General features: G+C 60.9%; 1 protein-coding gene across 3 annotated transcripts in view; it reads right to left on the bottom strand.

Annotated features, from left to right (window-relative positions):
* Window positions 1–15,684, bottom strand: part of NOL4L (nucleolar protein 4 like) — a 130,765-nt gene extending 115,081 nt beyond the window's left edge. Inside the window, exon 1 of one of the 3 annotated variants that reach the window (XM_085003538.1) lies at window positions 15,649–15,684. Coding sequence is in view for 1 of the 3 variants with exons in the window: in XM_021077429.2 (XP_020933088.1) it covers window positions 14,795–15,115 (321 nt within the window). In the remaining 2 variants the exon portion in view is untranslated. Of the gene's footprint in view, window positions 1–14,794; window positions 15,334–15,648 lie in introns of those variants that run through there. The other 2 variants (XM_021077429.2, XM_085003537.1) reach the window with 2 other exon arrangements.
* Between the last annotated feature and the right edge of the window lie 1,156 nt (window positions 15,685–16,840).

Genomic DNA, 16,840 nt, shown 5'->3' on the forward strand with positions numbered 1-16,840 from the left:
GAAGTAGGGGCTTGAGAGTGATGGAGGATAAGGCAGTCAGGGAGGGCCTCTCTGAGGAGGTGACATGTCAGCAATGCCCAGTGAGAGCTGAAGGACAGCCTGGAGGCTAGTGTGGCTGAAGGGCAGTGAGCAGAAGCCCACAAGGTGGAGAGAGGGGCCTTGGTGGCTTCTGCTCTGACAGTGATGGGGACCCACAAGAAGGGCTTGAGCAGAGAAGGAACACAGGTTTCTTTTTCTTTTTTCTTTTTGGCTGTCCCATGGACGTGGCATTTCCAGGCCAGGGATCAGGTCCGAGCCACAGTTACAACCTAAGCCACAGCTGTGGCAACGCCAGACCCTTTACCCCACTGCACCAAGCCAGGGATCAAACCTGCATCCTGGCGCTGGCCAGGGACCGAACCTGCATCCTGGCACTGCAGAGAAGATGCCAATCCCATTGCACCTTAGTGGGAACTCTGGGTTTACATTTTTAGCACAGGACTTTGGCCACTGTGTGAAGAGGGAGAAAGTAGGAAGGACAATGGGAGCTGTTGCTGGGGAGGAAGTGACAAGAATTAAGGTGTAGAAGGGTGATGATAAAAGGCTTGCACCCCCACCCCCTAGAGTTCTACTTCCCTGGAAAAGGGGGAGTCAGAGGAGCCAGCCATGGAGGCAGCAGGGCTAGCTTGGTGTCACCAGGCAGAAGTGGCTCTCTTGAGCTCAGCAAGCCCATCACAATGGCATCAGGTGTGCCCTGACCACAGGTGAGGAAGGTGGGGTCCCTAGGACTCCCAGCCCTGGGAGAACAGAGATCAAGTCTGTCCTATTCACCACTCCTGGCACATAGCAGGTGCTCAGTTAATCTCTGTGGACTGAATGAACAGCATCTGCTACATGGGAGGTGCCAATCAAAGTTTGCTGAATGAATCAGTGAATGAATGTATTGCCTGCAGCCCTGTATGTTTGCTGGCAGTTTCTTGCGTTCGTCTGAGTTCCTTAAAATAATTGCAATTGCTGCCAATCACAGAGCTTTACTGTGAGCCAGGCCCTGGAGGTCTCTTACCTGCATCTAACAACCCCAGAGAGCAGGGTCTACTGCTATGCCCATCTTACAGAGGAGGAAACTGAGGCTCAGAGGGGTTAATTTCCCCAAGGTCCACTCAGCTTCTAAGCAGTACAGCCAAGCTCCACTTTAATACCACTCAAACTGGGATCTTATCAGGGATATCATCAACTCAATTAAAATCTCCTGGGGGCAGAAGCCTGCAGGTGGAGCCCTTATGAACCAGCCAATGCTCCATCACATCTGAGGCACTGCCCTGGCTCCTCACCACAGCCTGGTACCACCTTCCTGAGAAGGAAACCAAGGCTGGGAACTGGGAACTCAGAGGGCAGAAGTGGAGAAGGGGGCTTTGAAGCCCCATCTTCGGGGTCTGGCCAAGGGCTCTCTCCACAGCCCTCCATCCCTCCCATCTCCACTGTAATGTCACCAGCACAGAGTTGGAGTCCTCTCACCACAAACCCTGAACAAGGCGGCCGCTGGTTCCGGGGCACAGCTGATGACATGACGCCCCTCCACGTCTCATGAGGCGGGGCTGTTAGAATGACCTCTGGGCTGATCTCGCACCTCTGCCTCTGGCCTAAATGGGCAGAAGTGATGAAAACTGAGCTTCAGGACCTGTCGGGGGAGCTGGGCATTTAAGTGCACGCCCGGTACACAGACAACAGTAATCACAGCGGTTAACAGTTAACGGAGCAGCTGCGGCAATGACAGCAGATATTCACAGAGCACTCGGGCCCAGGGCCCTGCCCTCCGCTAGGCTTCAGGAGCTATGATCTTCACCACAGTCCAAAGAAGCAGGTCCTGTTATCACCCCCCACATTTAGATGTAGAAACAGAGGCACAGAGAGGTTGAGTAAGTTGACCAAGTCACACAGCGAGTAGATGGCAGATCCAGGATTCAAACCCAAGCAGCCCAGCTCCACAGGCAAACATATTAGGGAGGACTCATAAGGGACTGGACCCCTCTGGGCAGGGGAACTAGGTACAGGGGTGGGGCGCTGGGCACTTGTCGCCCTCTCGGGGGCTGCAGTTTGACTACTGTGGCTGCTTTAAGTCAGGTGTGTGTCTTACCTTAAAAGCGAACCTCTCTTGGGCTCCTCTGTCCACAGCGCCCCTTCCCCCTCCCGGGAAGCCCTAACCCCTCTGCGATTTCATGGCTCACCTCCTCATAAGCGCCCTCTCCTAGCTCCTCCCAGGCCCCGTGGGCGCCGCCCTGACCAGGCACTGGCCACACTTATGATCTGGGGACGACTGGCAGCTGCCTGAGACCTGGCTGTGGAGCCAACGCCCCGTTCTCCTGCAGGTGAGCACAGGGCTTCCCCTGCCTCAGCTGAAGGGCAGAGCGCTGGCCAGCTGGCCCTGGGGCTCCATGTCACAGACTCCCTCAGTGACCCCTGAGGGTCAGTCCTACCAGTAGATCCCATTCGCGCCTGAGCCATATGCTCCAGGGTTGAGCACCCTCTGCCAGACAGATTCACGCCTGCCTCTCCATCCGGGAAGAGCCACCGTCCAAGCAAGTGTAATACCACAGGGGACCCCAGGATCCCACCCTTGCCATCAAGAGGATGGGTGGTTTAGGGAGCGGAGGACACGACACTTCACGGTGGGGGTTCAAGTCCCTGCTCTGCCTCCTACCGGCTGGGTGGCCTCAGGCATGGTGCTGAACCCCTCCGAGCCTCGACATCCTCATCGGCAAGATGAGGATATCATGGAAGCCGTGTGTGGATAATCACATGCACAGCGTGTTTAGCAGAGCACCTGGCGCTTTGTGAGCAATCAACAAAGACTGTGTCACGACTGTCATTGTTTCTGCTCAGCAGCAGGCATTGGCTGAGTACTTTATGCATCTCAAATCAACAACCTTAAAAGGTAGTTAATATCACTATCTCCATTTTACAGATGTGGAAATGGAGGCTCAGAGAGGGTGAGAGGTGTGTCCAAGGTTGCACAGTGGCAGTTTTGGTTGGTCAGGCAGGATTTGAAGCCAGGGCTCTCTCTCCCATGGAGCATGCCCATTCTTCGTCCCATCATGGGCAGCCTGGACTCGGGGAAGCCCACTGCCCCTCTGGCCCTCCCTCCCTTCCTGACAGCAAAGTGCGGACTGGACCAACAAGACTTCTGGACTCTCTACGGAATTCCCATTGTGGCTCAGCGATAACAAACCTAGCTAGTATCCACGAGGATGAGGGTTTGATCCCTGGCCTAGGTCAGTGGGTTAAGGATCCAGCATTGTTGTGAGCTGTGGTGTAGGTTGCAGATGCAGCTCAGATCCCAAGTTACTGGGGCTGGTGACATAGGCCAGGAGCTGTGCCTCTGATTTGACCCTTAGCCTGGGAACTTCCATATGGCACGGGTGCAGTCTTAAAAAAGACTTCCGGCCTCTCCTTCCCACCTGCTCTGGCTTGGCGCCATCCCTCTGCCCTCTGGCTTCCATCAAGGCCTCCTCTCCTCCAGATCTGGGCCGAGGGGCGCTGTCGATCCTCGGAGGCAGGCTCAGCTGGCCGCCCCTCCTCCTAGGGTCCTCCGCTCCAGCTGCCCTGCACACACTCCCTTCTGTCTCTGCCCTCTGCCCCTCCTGTACCCTCTGCTCCAGCACCCACTGGCCCTGCCCTGGACTCCACATCCCTAGCTCTAACTGCCACTGGCCACACCGCAGGCACAAGGCAAGAAAAGCTCCTGTCATCCGTGCTGAGCACTTGATGTGGAGTCTCTCTTCACTTCCCCACTGCAACCCTGTGGAGATGGATAATTCCATGGGCCCGGATTTTACAGAAGGGGAAACCCGGGTTCAGAGAGTGATTTGTTTCAAGGTCATCCAGCTAGTGAGACACAGAGCTCGATGCAAACCTGGGCCCAGTCGGAGCTCCAAAGCCCAGCTCAGCAGCACTGCTTGAATGGCCTTGTCACAGATTCACGGGCTATTGATTGGATTACAATCATAATCCTAATTATAGCTGCCTTTTATTGAGGGCTTGATTATGGCCACACCCTGGGACAGAAGCTTCTAGATCACAGAATATAGTATACAGTAGAATATGTATAACTAGTATAGAATACAGTATGGAAGGTGGATATAAGTGAAGCCACAGCCATTATTATTCCATTTTACAGATGGGGAAACCGAGGCTCAGAGAGGGAAAGTGACCTGCCCAAGACTGCACAGCAGTAAATGGTAGAGCATGGACCCAGCTGCTGCCTCCACAGTCCCCACGCCTCTGCTGACCCACAGGGGCCTCGTGTTCAACACAAAGCCCTTTGCCCCTCAGCCTGCTCCTGTCCCAGCCTCCAGATCTTCCATGGAGCTTCCCATGGAGCTTCCCAGCCCCAACTCCCTGAGCTGCCTCTCCTTCCCCCTCCCCCATGGCCCAGGGTTCCCCAGCACCCCACAACCCCCCTTGGGAGGTTAACAGCAGTCTGGTCTAGGGATCTTATTGAGTCCACGGGTAGGGGGTGTTCTCTGAGGGACCCTGAGATGGAGCCACAGCCCTTCCTCGGTGGCCCATTTGCCAGGATGGTCTTATGCCATCTTCCTCACTACCCCCCAGAGTGGGGCTCGGCACCCACTTATATGCAAGGGGTCAGGGGCTCGGAGCAGGCAAGCCATCTGCCCAGAACCAGGAGCTGTGGCAGAGCTGGGATCCAAAGGCAGGCCTGCTGTTGGCCATGTTACCCTCTGGCTGCTCTACCCGGTAGAGCGCTCCTGTCGCCTGGGGGAACCCCTATCCGCATCTTCATGAAAACCACAACCCCAGTATTTAAGCATTTCACATGATTCCCTCCTTCAGTTTTCCCAACAGCCCTAAGCAGGAGGGACAATCACTGCACCCATTTTTCAGGTGGAGAAACTGAAGCACCAAGTGGTTACTTGGCCGAGGGCCCAGCAGAGGCTCTGCCTTGGTTTGCTAACCTGTAGAGTGGAGTCAGGACGGCCTCCCAGGGCAGCTGAGGATGTGCGAGACTGCGGAAACCAGGGGCTCTTGGAGACCCGCCCTCGGGAGGCCCTCAGACCAGGCCTGAGGCCCCAGTGTATTTCCCTCGACCCACCAGCATCCAGCCAGGGCCTGGCCTGCCAAAGGAAGGGCCCCATGTCTCCTTGAAACTTCCTCAGCCTGGGGATGCCGAGAAAACGATGAGTCATCCACCCAAGCACAGGCCTCCCAGGAGCCTGCGTCGGGTCCCAGCCGAGGCGGGGAAGGTTCCAGGCTGGGAAGGGGGCCCTGCAAACATGACGCCTGAGCTGGCCCCACCGAGCCCTGAGTCACCAGGTCTACTCCACAGCCTCCCACTGCCACATGCTACCAGCCTTGGGGACAGCTCTTGGACTCCGCCCACTGGGGCTGCCTGCCCCTGGGGCCATCACCCCAGATCCGTGTGTCTGCCTACATTCCTGGGTTCTTAAACGCCTCTCTGCCCACCCAAGAATACTGGGTCAATTGTGACCCTGGAGCGTCCCTCGCCACCCCTCCCCCCATGTCACCCAGTCCCAGTCACTCAACCTCTTGGCCGACAGAGAGCCCCTCCCCTTGGCCCCAGGCTGGCCTTCTCTCTCCACACCTCACTGTGTCCCAGCTTCCCTGGCTCCCTTCTCTGTAACACATCTCTCTCTAGCCTAAGCATTCCGAGGCTCCTTCTAAAACCCGAATTTGCCCTTATCTCCCTTCTACTTAAAAACCCTCCTGCAAACTCTCCTTGATGGTGACGCACTAGCTCCTCTGAGTGGCTTTCCAGATCCTTCTCTTCCATCTGGCCCCAACTGATTTCACCAGCTCATCCCCCTCAGGACCCCAAAGTGGTTCTCCTGCTGACCTGGCCATTTACCCAGCCCCACCTGAAATGCTCCATAGGACAGGCTTCTCCAGGAAAGTGGCCCCTGTTGCCGTCATACCCAGCCTGCGCTGAGCCCGCAAAACCTGTCCCCTCCCCAACCCCATGCTCACATGTCCACCCCTGGGAATGAGCTTCCCTGTTCTGCTCTTGCTGAACAGTTTGGTTTGGGCCTCAAGGTCCACTTCAGATGTCACCTCCTGGACACCCTCAGGCAGGAGGATGGCTCTGGGTCTGGGGGCTCCTGAGACCCTCTGAGCGCAGAAGGGATGGGTGGTTCTCAGACTCCTGCCTCTAAGGCATCTGCTGCCCCGCACAGGGGGGAGTCCCTTAGGGGCAGGGGTATTCTGAGACCTGGGGACAGAGTGAACCACGAGATGGTTCTCTCCAGGCAGAGCTCATAGCCTCGTGAGGAGAAAGATACGAAACACGTAAGCTAGCAAAACACATACAGAGACACGTACACATATACATATATACACATAAATATACATGGGTGCATATATATAAAATACCTGAGGGTGGTAAGGGCTATAGAGAAAAATTAAGTGGAAAGAAATTTAGGAGAAGATTAAGTAGGAAAAGAGAGAGTCCAAGGAACCTAAGGTGGCTCTGGCTGGGTGATCCGGGAGGGCCCCTCTGAGGAGTCATTTGAGCAAAGATCTGAAAGAGGACGGGAGCCGGCAGGGCAGAGATCTGGGGGTAGAGTATTCCAGGCTAGGGAAACAGGCCAGTGCAAAGGCCCTGGGGCAGGGCTGTGCTTAGTGGTTTTTCAGAAGCAAGGAGGCCAGCGGCTGACACTGAATGAGCAAGGGGAGAGTGGAGGGCGGAGCGGGTAGCAGGCAGCTGGGTCTGATCACGCAGGGCCTGTAGGCTTCAGGGAAGACTTTGGCTCTTGCTGTGAGTGAGACAAGAATCTTAGAGGGTGCCGAGCAGAGGAGGGAGAGAATCTGATCTGCTTTTTGCTTTTGCTGATTCGCCGGCCATGGGAGCCAGAGAGGATTACAGGGGGGCTGGGGTGGGCACAGAGAACCCAGGGGGGAGGCTGATGCATCTCCAGCCTTGGACGGGGCTGGAGGCAGTGAAGGCGGCGAGAAGGTAAAACCTGAGAAGTATTTTGTGGGTAGGACCGAGTGTCTGCAAATGGCTTGGGTGGGGAGGGAGGCGGGGAAAAGAGTCAAAAATGATGGCCAGGTGTGGCTGGAGCAAGGGAAAGATGGAGCTGCTTCGATGGGGAGGGCGGTGGAAGGAGCGAATGTGGGAGTGAGTGAGGCAATGAATGAATGAATGACCAGTCGGGGCCCCACTCAGCCCCAGTATCTGCAGGACCAGGAGCCCCTTGCCCCCGTGCTCCTCAGCTTGGTGCCCCACCTGCGGCTGAGGTGCCCCACCCGCGGCTGAGGCGTCCCATGGCCCTGGGCGCCAGGGAGCTGGGTGCTGAGGGAGTCGTTGACCTTGTGGGGAGAGGACAGGCCCAGCCTCCCGCAGCCTGCCCAGGCCCGGCCAGGTCTGGAGCTGCAGCCAAGGCGAGAGGGTGGACATGTGTGGGCGACGGGGAAGGGTGTCTCCCACCAGGCTGGGTTCGGGCAGGTACGAGGGCCGCCTCCAGCTTTGGGAAGCTTTTGCAGGGCGTCCTCAGCTAGGGTGGGGAGGTGGGGAGAGCCAGGGAACCCACGGGCCCCTGCTTCCATGTCCTGGCTCTGAGAGGGTCAGATGGCCTCGGAACCCAGGCTCTGCCTCTTGCTCACCCTGGGGCTCGGGAAGGTTCCCCGGCCCCTCTGATGCCAAGTTCGCATCTACCTCGTAGAATCCAGAGGAGATGAAGTGAGCCCAGAGCCCAGAGCTCAGGCTCCTGGCCAGGGTCTGGGGCAGGGGTGGGGTGCCGTGGGGCAGGGGGGATAGGCGATGGTGATGAGAAACCTCTGTGAGGCTCAGCCTTTGACTGCTCTACCTGGCAAGTGCCTCCCAGGCTTGGTAAAGCCCCCTCTCACCTCTCCAGCACCCTTTCCTTGACCTCTGGGATGGGGTACCCCCCAGCACCAGGAAGAGATTCAGGGCAGGAGGGACCACAGGAGCCTCCCCTGTGCAAACTGCTGGGGCAACGGAGGCTCAGAGCAGAGCAGGAGCCAGCCAGGGCAGAGCGGGACCGTGAGCCTTCGAGTCCCCAGCTATGGGGCTCATGCCCTATCTGTGGCCCTTGCCAAGACTTCGCTGGTGTTCTGCGCAATTCAATACAACATTAACCAGGCCCCAATGGCACTGGAGACACAGAAATAACCCAGACACAATCTCTAGGGAACCAATGGTTGCTTCCCACCAACTACATGCCAGGGATTTGGCTGGCTGCTTTATTTCCACTAGGCCGTTTAATATCCATGACATTTGATTACCATCCCCATATTCCAGATGAGGAAACTGAGGCTCAGTGAGATCACAAGGCAGCTCGCATTTCCTAAAACTTGCTCCATTCTTTAGGCTCTGTATCTACATATACACTCATCTTTATAACCAGTCCTACAAGGAGATAGGATTATCAGCTCCATTCTACAGATGAGAAAACTAAGGCCAAACTGGTGAAGGGCAGAGGTGGGATTTGAACCCAGGGCCCTGTGGCTTGACACCTGAAGCCCTTCACCTCCCCTCTACGTCAAGGTAGGCCTGGGGCAGAAAGTGGACTTGGGAGTCCTTGTTCCAACCCGACAACCACCCTGCTGGGCCCTCTCCCAGTTTCCATCAGCTCCCTCTCCTGCCTTGGGGCCCAAGGCCTAGGTCCACCTTTCACAGAGGTTATCAGAATGACATCCTAAAATGACAAGAGAGTCTCTTCCAGTTTTCCAAGCCTCTTAGAAGTGGGGCTTTGAAGCCCATTTTCCAGCTGAGTAAACTGAGACTTGAGGAGGTCAAGCAGGCTCCTTGCCCCGGGTCACATGGCAAGCAAGCGGATGCACGAGGATCCCTTGGGTCCTGGCCCCTCACTTCAAGTTCAGAACCCTCTCTCCCACCTTGCCTCTGTGCTGCTTGGCTGTGGCACTGTAAATGCCACCACGGCCAAGGTCACAAGCTTTACCCTACTGTCCTTGTAGGGCAGGGACTGGGGGGAAGAGGGACAAGGCTGCAGATGCTCTCCTTGGGCCTCTGTCATGGGGACAGGGACATGGTGCCACCTCTTGTGCCCACCCCCTCCCTCATACTTGGCTTCAGCAGCTGCTGAGACCCCAGGGGCAGCGGGGGCCAGGTCAGCAGCTCCAGCTGACTTGGTTACGATGAAGGACACCCCTGTCAGGCCCGTGCTGCCAAATCGACAGGTTTTTTTCCAAAGGATCTAGAACATGTGTCACGCGCACACAGTCATACTTGTGATCTGCCAATGCCCACACCCCAGGTGCTTGCACATCTGCCAACACAGACACTCACAATCACACACACTCACAAGCATGCAGTCTCTCCTCCACTTGTATATACACATGCACGCACGCACACACACGCACACAGCCCCGAGCACACAGGCATCCCAGGCCTGCACGTGGACAGGTGCACACTCAGGCTCACACGGCCACACTTCTGCATGTACACCCACATGGATACACACGCTGTAGCCCAGGAGGGCATGAACACGTGCATGGTACTCAAGCCGTTCCACAACCTCCAAGGTAAGGGCTGACTTGGAGAAGCCCAGGTTTGCCTGAGGCCGGGTCAGACCCTTGACCTTTGACCCTGGGCAGCTACCCATAGGCTCTCACCCCCCCAGTCCTTTCAGCAGCATTTTAGGGTCCCAGATGGGGCTTCCTGACCCCCAAACACTCAGGGATGGGAAGGTAGCCTATAGGGACCACGAAAGAGAGGATGTTCATGCCAAGCCTCGCCCAAAGAAGAGGGGGGCACGCTGCCCCACCCCTTACCCCCAGCCAAAAGTGACTCAGGACCCAGAGGAGAGGCCCTGGGAAGGCGGAGCCTGATCCTCCAAACTCAGCCCCCCAGAGTCCCCAAGACTCATTCACCCAAATCACCAAGGCTTAATTAACAAAATAGCCCACGTCTGCCACTCATGAGAAACACACAGAGGGCTTGTCTTGTCAGCCCTCTCCCTGAAAGTCCTTCGCGAAGCAGGACGGTCGAGGCCTCCTCCCTTCTCCCCACCCCAGACCCATCCTAGAGCACCCCAGGAAAGTCCCAGACATTTTTACACGAAGCCAATCCTGCCTCGAGCACCAGCCTGTGATCACAAACATCTTGCCTAGAAGGATTCTTCTACACTAATTCAGATTAAGGTGTAACGGACTGAAAGCTTGTCACGAAAAGACCTATGCTTTCCAAGCAGATCAGGCTGTAAGACATCTCCAAGAGGGCCAGAGAGGAGGGGTATACGGGCGCTACCCAAGCTCAGGGTCTCCTGTCAGCGGTGTGGCCTTGGGCAAGTTCTGAACCCCCACCCCCACCCCCCGCCAAACCTCCCTTGACTCATCAGAGCAGTACTGACCTCCGGGCTGCTGTGAGAACCAGACACATGGGGACAGGCACACAGTAGGTGACTCAGAAAGGCTCACTGTGGTGAGAATTTAGAGAAAAGCAGGAGACACTGAGGTTTTTCAACCGAAGGTCACAGTGTATATTAGGTTGTGCTAAGTCAGAGGCCATTTCCCGCCCAGACCAGCGGCCGCAGGTGCCAAAGGTTTACTCAAAAGCTCTGGGGAGAAGGGCTGAAGACGGTGAAAATGCTCTCCACTAAATGAATGTTGTCTGCAAACTGGGAAAAGACCACCATTAGTCAATTTGGCCAGCGGAACACCTGGGGTCTGGCTTGCAAAAGCCTGGTGCTGAGAGTGGAGTTTGCCAATCTGGCGTTTCCCCCTCGGGGGATGGGGCTCTAATGGGGGGATTCCTGGCATGTGATGGGCCCACAGAGAAGCCTGGGTGGAGCCTAGAGATCTGTGTCCCAGTCCTGGCTCCCCACCCCCAGAAACTTCCTCTCTCTGGCCTCAGTTTTCCCATCTGGAAGATGGCAGCGTTTGGCTGAGAACGTCTACCTCCAAGGATCCCTGGGGCTCTCTGATCCTGGGAGTTGTCAGATGGCCCAGGGCCCCGCCCCAGACATAACCTGTGGCCCTTTCAGGCTTGGGGGACAGGCCCATTCCGAGCGACCAGAGGAAAAGGAAAGGGTTGGTTCACCTTGTGGTCCAGGCTAGAAGGGTCTCGCCTTTGAAGGGTTTGCAGCCCCCTGCCTGGCAGCCCACAGAAATCGCAGCAGGCCAAACACAAGAAATACCAAATCCTAGCCGGCCTTGGCCCAGTCAGGAGGCCCTGGCTGGCTCCTGTCACAGAGAGATCTTATCCCCACGAGCACCCCGTGCTGCCTGGTGGAGGACTCCGCCCTCCTTCCCTCAGCCCTCAGCCCTCCGCCTCCACTTCTATTTCCTGTGACAACCTGCAAACTGAAGACCAACTTGCCCCCCCCATCCCCCCACACCCAGGCTTCTGGTGGACCCCCCACCCCACCCCACCCCCAGCCGGGCCCCAGCTGCAGGAGGCCCCGGCAGAGTGTAATTCCCCTCGCCCTCCTCTCCGCCCTGGGCCCGTCCGGACAGATTAAGCCTTTGTCACACACACCCAGAAAAGCTCAGGGCCAGATGGGACAGGACAAGTGGTGTCAGATCATCGACCCTCTGCGGCCGGGACTCGGAAGGGCCCCGACCGCAGCACCACATATGGCTGTGGGAGGAGGAAAGGGGGCCCACGGAGGGGGCAGCCAGAGAGCAACATGGAAGGGAGATGACACATCACGGCCACCCTGGGGACCTGAGCTCACGCAGGGGCGCAGGGGGCCCTTGTTCCACGGCTGGATGACACAACTCCCACACCCCCTCTTCGATGAAATTGCTCTGTCTGCCTGCCTTCCCTTGGAGCCTCCATGGGCTTCTCGATCAGATCCTGAGCTACGCCCACCTCCCCTACCAGCTGGGTGCCAGGAGAGCAGGCTCAGAGTCCAACCCACTCCAATGCCCCATTGCCCCTGCAAGGCCTGTGGATGCTAAACAAATGTCTTGGACAAAGGTTTATGGCCCAATGACCTTCACAAAAACCCACTCAGGGCAAAACTATAGGATCTCTCCCAACTGCCGCCAGAAGCAAGGATAACTTTGTGTGTGTGTGTGTGTGTGTGTGTGTGTGTGTGAAAGAGAGAGAGAGAGAGAGAGAGAGAGAGGGAGGGAGAGAGCCAATGAAGGCAGAGGTTGTCCTTTGCACCTTTCAAAGAAGGTCCCATTCAGCTCCTCCCAGGAAGAGGCCATGGCTGCCCCAGAATTCCCAGCAGGATTTGTTCCTCTTAGATCAGTGAAAAGGAAAATGGAAATGGAAAAATAATAACTGAGCCCCAGGAAGGTGCTTGGAGCTGGGGGTGGCAGGACTAAGGGCATCTCCTGCAGCCGGCTCCGCTTGGCTGGGCAAGTGGCAGGTAACTAAAGGGCTCTCTGGGGACCAGCGGGCCAGGCAGGTGGGTGTGGGTAGCTTAAGGGGCGGGCTGTTGCAGGAGGGCCCGTCTGTTGTGTTTGTCGTCCCCCTGGTAGCCTGGGCAGGGAGGCCTGGGTTCCCTTTCTCTGCCTCCCAGGCAGGTGGTCCCTTGAGAGGGCTTATTATTGGTCTGGGAGCAGGGGTGGAGTCTTTCAAGGCCCCTGCTGCCAGGCAAGGCGGGTCAGTGTGGGCCTCACGAAGGAACTGAAGGCTGGCAGGACCTGGAGCCAGGCCTAGCACCCAATTTCTGCATGTGGCCTGAATGGGCGTGCGTGCACTTGCTCCGCCTTGACAGCTGTGTGGCTAAGGGGGTAAGGGGACTGATGGCCCCATGATGCCTACTCCCTAGGGGAGAGGTCAACCTGCACAGAGAAGCAGTGAGCTAGCTGCCCTGTCTGAGGGTCACCTGTCCCCAAACTGCAGGAGTGGGTGGAGTGGGGGCTTCTGCCTCAGATGAGGAAGGTTGGGCCAAGCCTCCCAGCTACCGGGGGAGGGGTAACCAGAATGGGGTGGGGGTGGAGGGCACTAACAGACCTGGGAAGCCTGGATGGCTGAAGGCAATGACCCAGGGTAGGGGGCGAGGACTCAGCCAACCATCTGGTGGGTCACTGACCTCGGAAAAAGCACACTTAGGCTGGAGACTCTAGCCCAAGATGGGGGAGAAGCGAGGAGGGTAGGGAACTGGCAGAGTGGGGAGGACTGACCTAGGCTGGGGAGAGGCAATGACCCCTACTCCCAGTGTGGGAAAGTGGGCACTGATTTGGGCTGGGGGGAGGGGTCCCCGACTCGATCGGAGGAGGGGACAATGACCCAGACTCCCCTGGTTTGGCGGAGAGCACTGATTTAGGCTGGGAGGTCCCTGACTCGAGCGGGGTGGGACATTGCCCCAGCTGCCCCCTCTGGGAATCCAGCCCCGGCGCGCCCCTCGGCCCGGCCCCCAGCTCCCGGTCCGGCCGGAGGCGGCAGCGGCGCAGATGGGCTGCTGGCGGCCGCAGCGGCAGCGGCGCGGTTATCAGCGCTCCTCGCAGATGGGCCGCCCGCCCTCCGCGCTCGCGGCTCCCCACTCCCCGCGGCCTGCAGCCCCGTCCCCTGGGCGCGGGGGGAGGCGCCTCTGGATCCGCTCCCCGGCTCCCGCCTCCCTCCCTGGCGGCCCCCTCACCCCGCGGGCCCGGCCCGGGCGGCCGCCGGAGGGGGAGGGGGAGGGGACAAGTGCACTTTTCGTAACGACCGAATCAATTGTGTGTGAAGAGCCCGCTCCGGCCGGGGACTGGGCTGAGCGCGGGGCGGGCGGGCCGGACGGGGGAGGAGCACGGAGGGGGGAGCGAGGGAGCGAGGGAGGGAGGGAGGCCGGCGCGGGGCGGCCCCGCTCGCTTGCTCGGGCCGGGCGAGGCCGGGGAGGGAGCGAGGGGGGCAGGGAGGGAGGCTGGCCCGGCCCGGCCGGGCCGGGGGCTGAACGCACTAATGGAGGGTCTCCGCGACGGAAAGTTCAAAGCTCAGCAGCGCCCCGGGAGCAGCCGCCCCCCCAGCCCCCACCCGCTGCAGAACAATGAGGTCCCGGCGGGGGAGCCGCGGGGCCCGCGCCGCACGCCCTCTCCAGGGCGCCCCGGGCCGGAGGGGACGCCCCCGCCCGGCCGCCCGCCTCCTCCCTCTCGGCGGCTGCGGTTCCCCGCCCCCTCCCCCACGCCACCCCGCCCGGACCGGGCCGGCCCCGGGGACGGGGGAGGGGAGGGGATGGATAGGTCAGGCCGCCCCCGTCCCAGGGAGGGGGGAGCTAGGGGCCCGGGGGGCGGAGGGGGCGCCCCACCCACCCGCGGGAGGCTGCTCCTGCGCCAGGCTGCGGCTCGGGCTGCCCCTCCCCGGGCCAGCCCCGGGTGGGGTCGGAGAGACTGTGCCCCTGCGGGCCCCCTCCCCTGGCGCTGGGAAGCCGAGCGGACTCCCCGTCCCGTGGCCGCCCCTGCCCCCCCCCACCGCGGCACCACCCTCCACACACACACACACACACACACACACAACACACACAGACACACACCGCCCAGCCGGCCCGGGGGCGGGAGCGCGAGGCGCCCGGGACAGGCAGCCCCGGGGCGGGCGGGGGGAGGCTCGGGCTTCGGAGCAGCCGCCTGCTGGCGGGGGGAGGGGACGGGAGGACGGAACATGCTGGGGTGAGCAGCCCGGGACAGCCCGCCCGGCACCGCCACGGCCCCGGCAGCGGCGCAGAGGGGGGCAGGGACGCCCCGAACCCGGAGCGCTGCCCGGGCGGGCTGGGGCGGGCGGGTGAGCAGGGACGCGTGCGCCTCGGGAGGACGAGACCCACGGACAACCTCAGGGACACACGTTCGGACACACATCCACACCCCCACCCCGCCCCCGCCCGCCCCGAGCCCCGCGGCGGGACCGGCCCGTGGCCGCCGCGCGCGCACTCACCGAGCCCGTCTTGACCGGCACATACACCACTTGGCCCATCTTGGGTTCCCGGCCGCTGCCCAGGCGGAAGCCCTTGGAGCGCACCCAGAACTGGAACTTGCCTTTCTCGCCGGCTGCCGGGCCGCTGCCCGCGCCGGTCCCGCCGCCGCCCTGCAGGACCTCGGCGATCCGCTGGTATTTGCTGCGTGTCACCGTCTTGGTTTTGGCCGAGTCGCCGTAGGTGCGCAGGCACCAGTCCCGGAACTGGCGGCCCAGCTCCGAGTCCCCGGGGCTGCGCTCGCGCTCCCAGCCCCCGCGCAGCAGCAGCGTCGGCTTCGGCATCCTCCCGCCGCGCCCGGCGCCCTCGGGGGCGGGCCGGCCGCCGGGCCGCCCGGTGCCGGGACTGGGCTGGGCTGGGCCGGGCCGAGCCGGGGCGCGCCGCGGCTCGGGCTGTCCCGCGGTGTGGCTCCGGCGCGGCTGCTTGATGGGCACGGGCGGCGGCCGGACGCGCGGGGCTGCGGCGCGCTCTGTCCTGCTCGGGCGGCGGCGGCGGCGTTGGCGGCGGCGGCTCCGGCTCGCCTCCTGCTCCGCCTCCTCCTCCCCCCCGGCCGGGATGCAGGAGCGATGGAGGCAGCTCCGGGCCCGGAGGTGCAGAGGGGGCGGGCCGCCCCGCGGGCGGCCGGGGGAGGCGGGAGGCGGGGAGCGGCCCCGGGCGCGGGGAGCGAGACCGAGCCTGGGCGCGGGCGGCGGCGGCGGCGGCTGTCAGCTCGCGCGGCTCATCCTGCTCCTGCTCAAGCTCCCGCTGCCGCTGCTCTTCCTCCTCCTCCTCCTCCTCCTCCTCCCGCGCCCGCCTCCACCACGCCGCGGGATCCCACCTGTTAGAGCGTCGCAGCCTTCGCCGCCAACCCCCCCCCCCTGCTTCTCGCGCCCGCCCGCGGGGCCCAGCCCCCGCCCCGGCCCGGCCCCTGGGGGCGCGGGGGCCGCCGCGCCCGCAGCCGCCCGGGAGGGCGGGAGCCGCAGGCGCGCGGTGCCCAGCCCAGGGACCGAGTTCCCTCTGGCCGGGCCTGGCCCCGAGCCTCGCAGGCCGCGCTCCGCCGGGACCGGGCGGTCTCGCAGGGAGTAGGGCGCAGACCCCGCCCGGCCACTAGGGTTCCTGCCTCCCCGGGGGGCCCCCGCCCGATTTTAGCCGGGCGCGGGTGGTACAGGGCAGGGCCCCTTCCCTTCTTCCCGGCGACTGGCCTGACCTCTCCAAGTGTGAGCCCGGCGCCAGAGGAGCAGTGTTCCCCTGGGGAACCCCAAATCACCACCCTTCTGGGAGCCCCAAACTTCCTCCCGCCTCACCTCGAATTCTCCCAAGTTTGGCTATCCTTGCTTCTGCCATCGCCACTGCTCTGGGACAGCCCCGAGCCCCAGGGAAGTCATCAACATTGACCGGTGGCCTCACTCAGGCCAGCCATGTCAAGGCTTGGGGCAGTGCTCAACCCACCACAAATTCATCCTTATACACCCTGCCTTCCCCAGGTGCACCGTGACCTAGACTCGCTGACTGAGTAAGCTCAGGTGGACCTGCCATCACCCTCCTCCCTGGGCAGGACTGACCTTGGGTAGAGCCAGCCCCCTCCCCCTTAAGGAGATTACTAACATAAATAAAGGCATAGGCCAATTCCCCAGCATTTCTGCCCTCCTTTCTTAACGGGTCTGAGAAATTGCTGAACTTCTTTTCCTGCTGTTCCCTAGAGTCCCTCCCAAAGGTCCCCAGGCCACTCCTGCAGGCAAGTCACCACCCAAGACTGAGTCCCAGATTGTGGCCAGTGCAGGACCATTTTCCGCCTAGGGACTACTAGCTACCTTCATCCCAAGGTCCCCCACCCTGGTTCCTAGAGAGTCCCAGGTCCTGGCAACTCTGAGAGGCAGAGAGGACTGGCCTATTTTACAGATGAAGGCCTGGGGCTTGGAGAGGTGACCTGACCTGGCCAAGGTCATGCAGGGAAGAGAGGAGGGCTCTGGTTCTGGTCTGTCTGGCTCTGGCTCGGGTCTGTCTGGCTCCTGCCACCACATCACACATGA

Source organism: Sus scrofa, chromosome 17 (genome assembly GCF_054392235.1).
Source record: "Sus scrofa isolate SSC_HxYL_T2T_F1_AM1 chromosome 17, Sscrofa_HxYL_maternal_Yorkshire_Landrace_v2.0, whole genome shotgun sequence".
NCBI lineage: Eukaryota > Metazoa > Chordata > Mammalia > Artiodactyla > Suidae > Sus > Sus scrofa.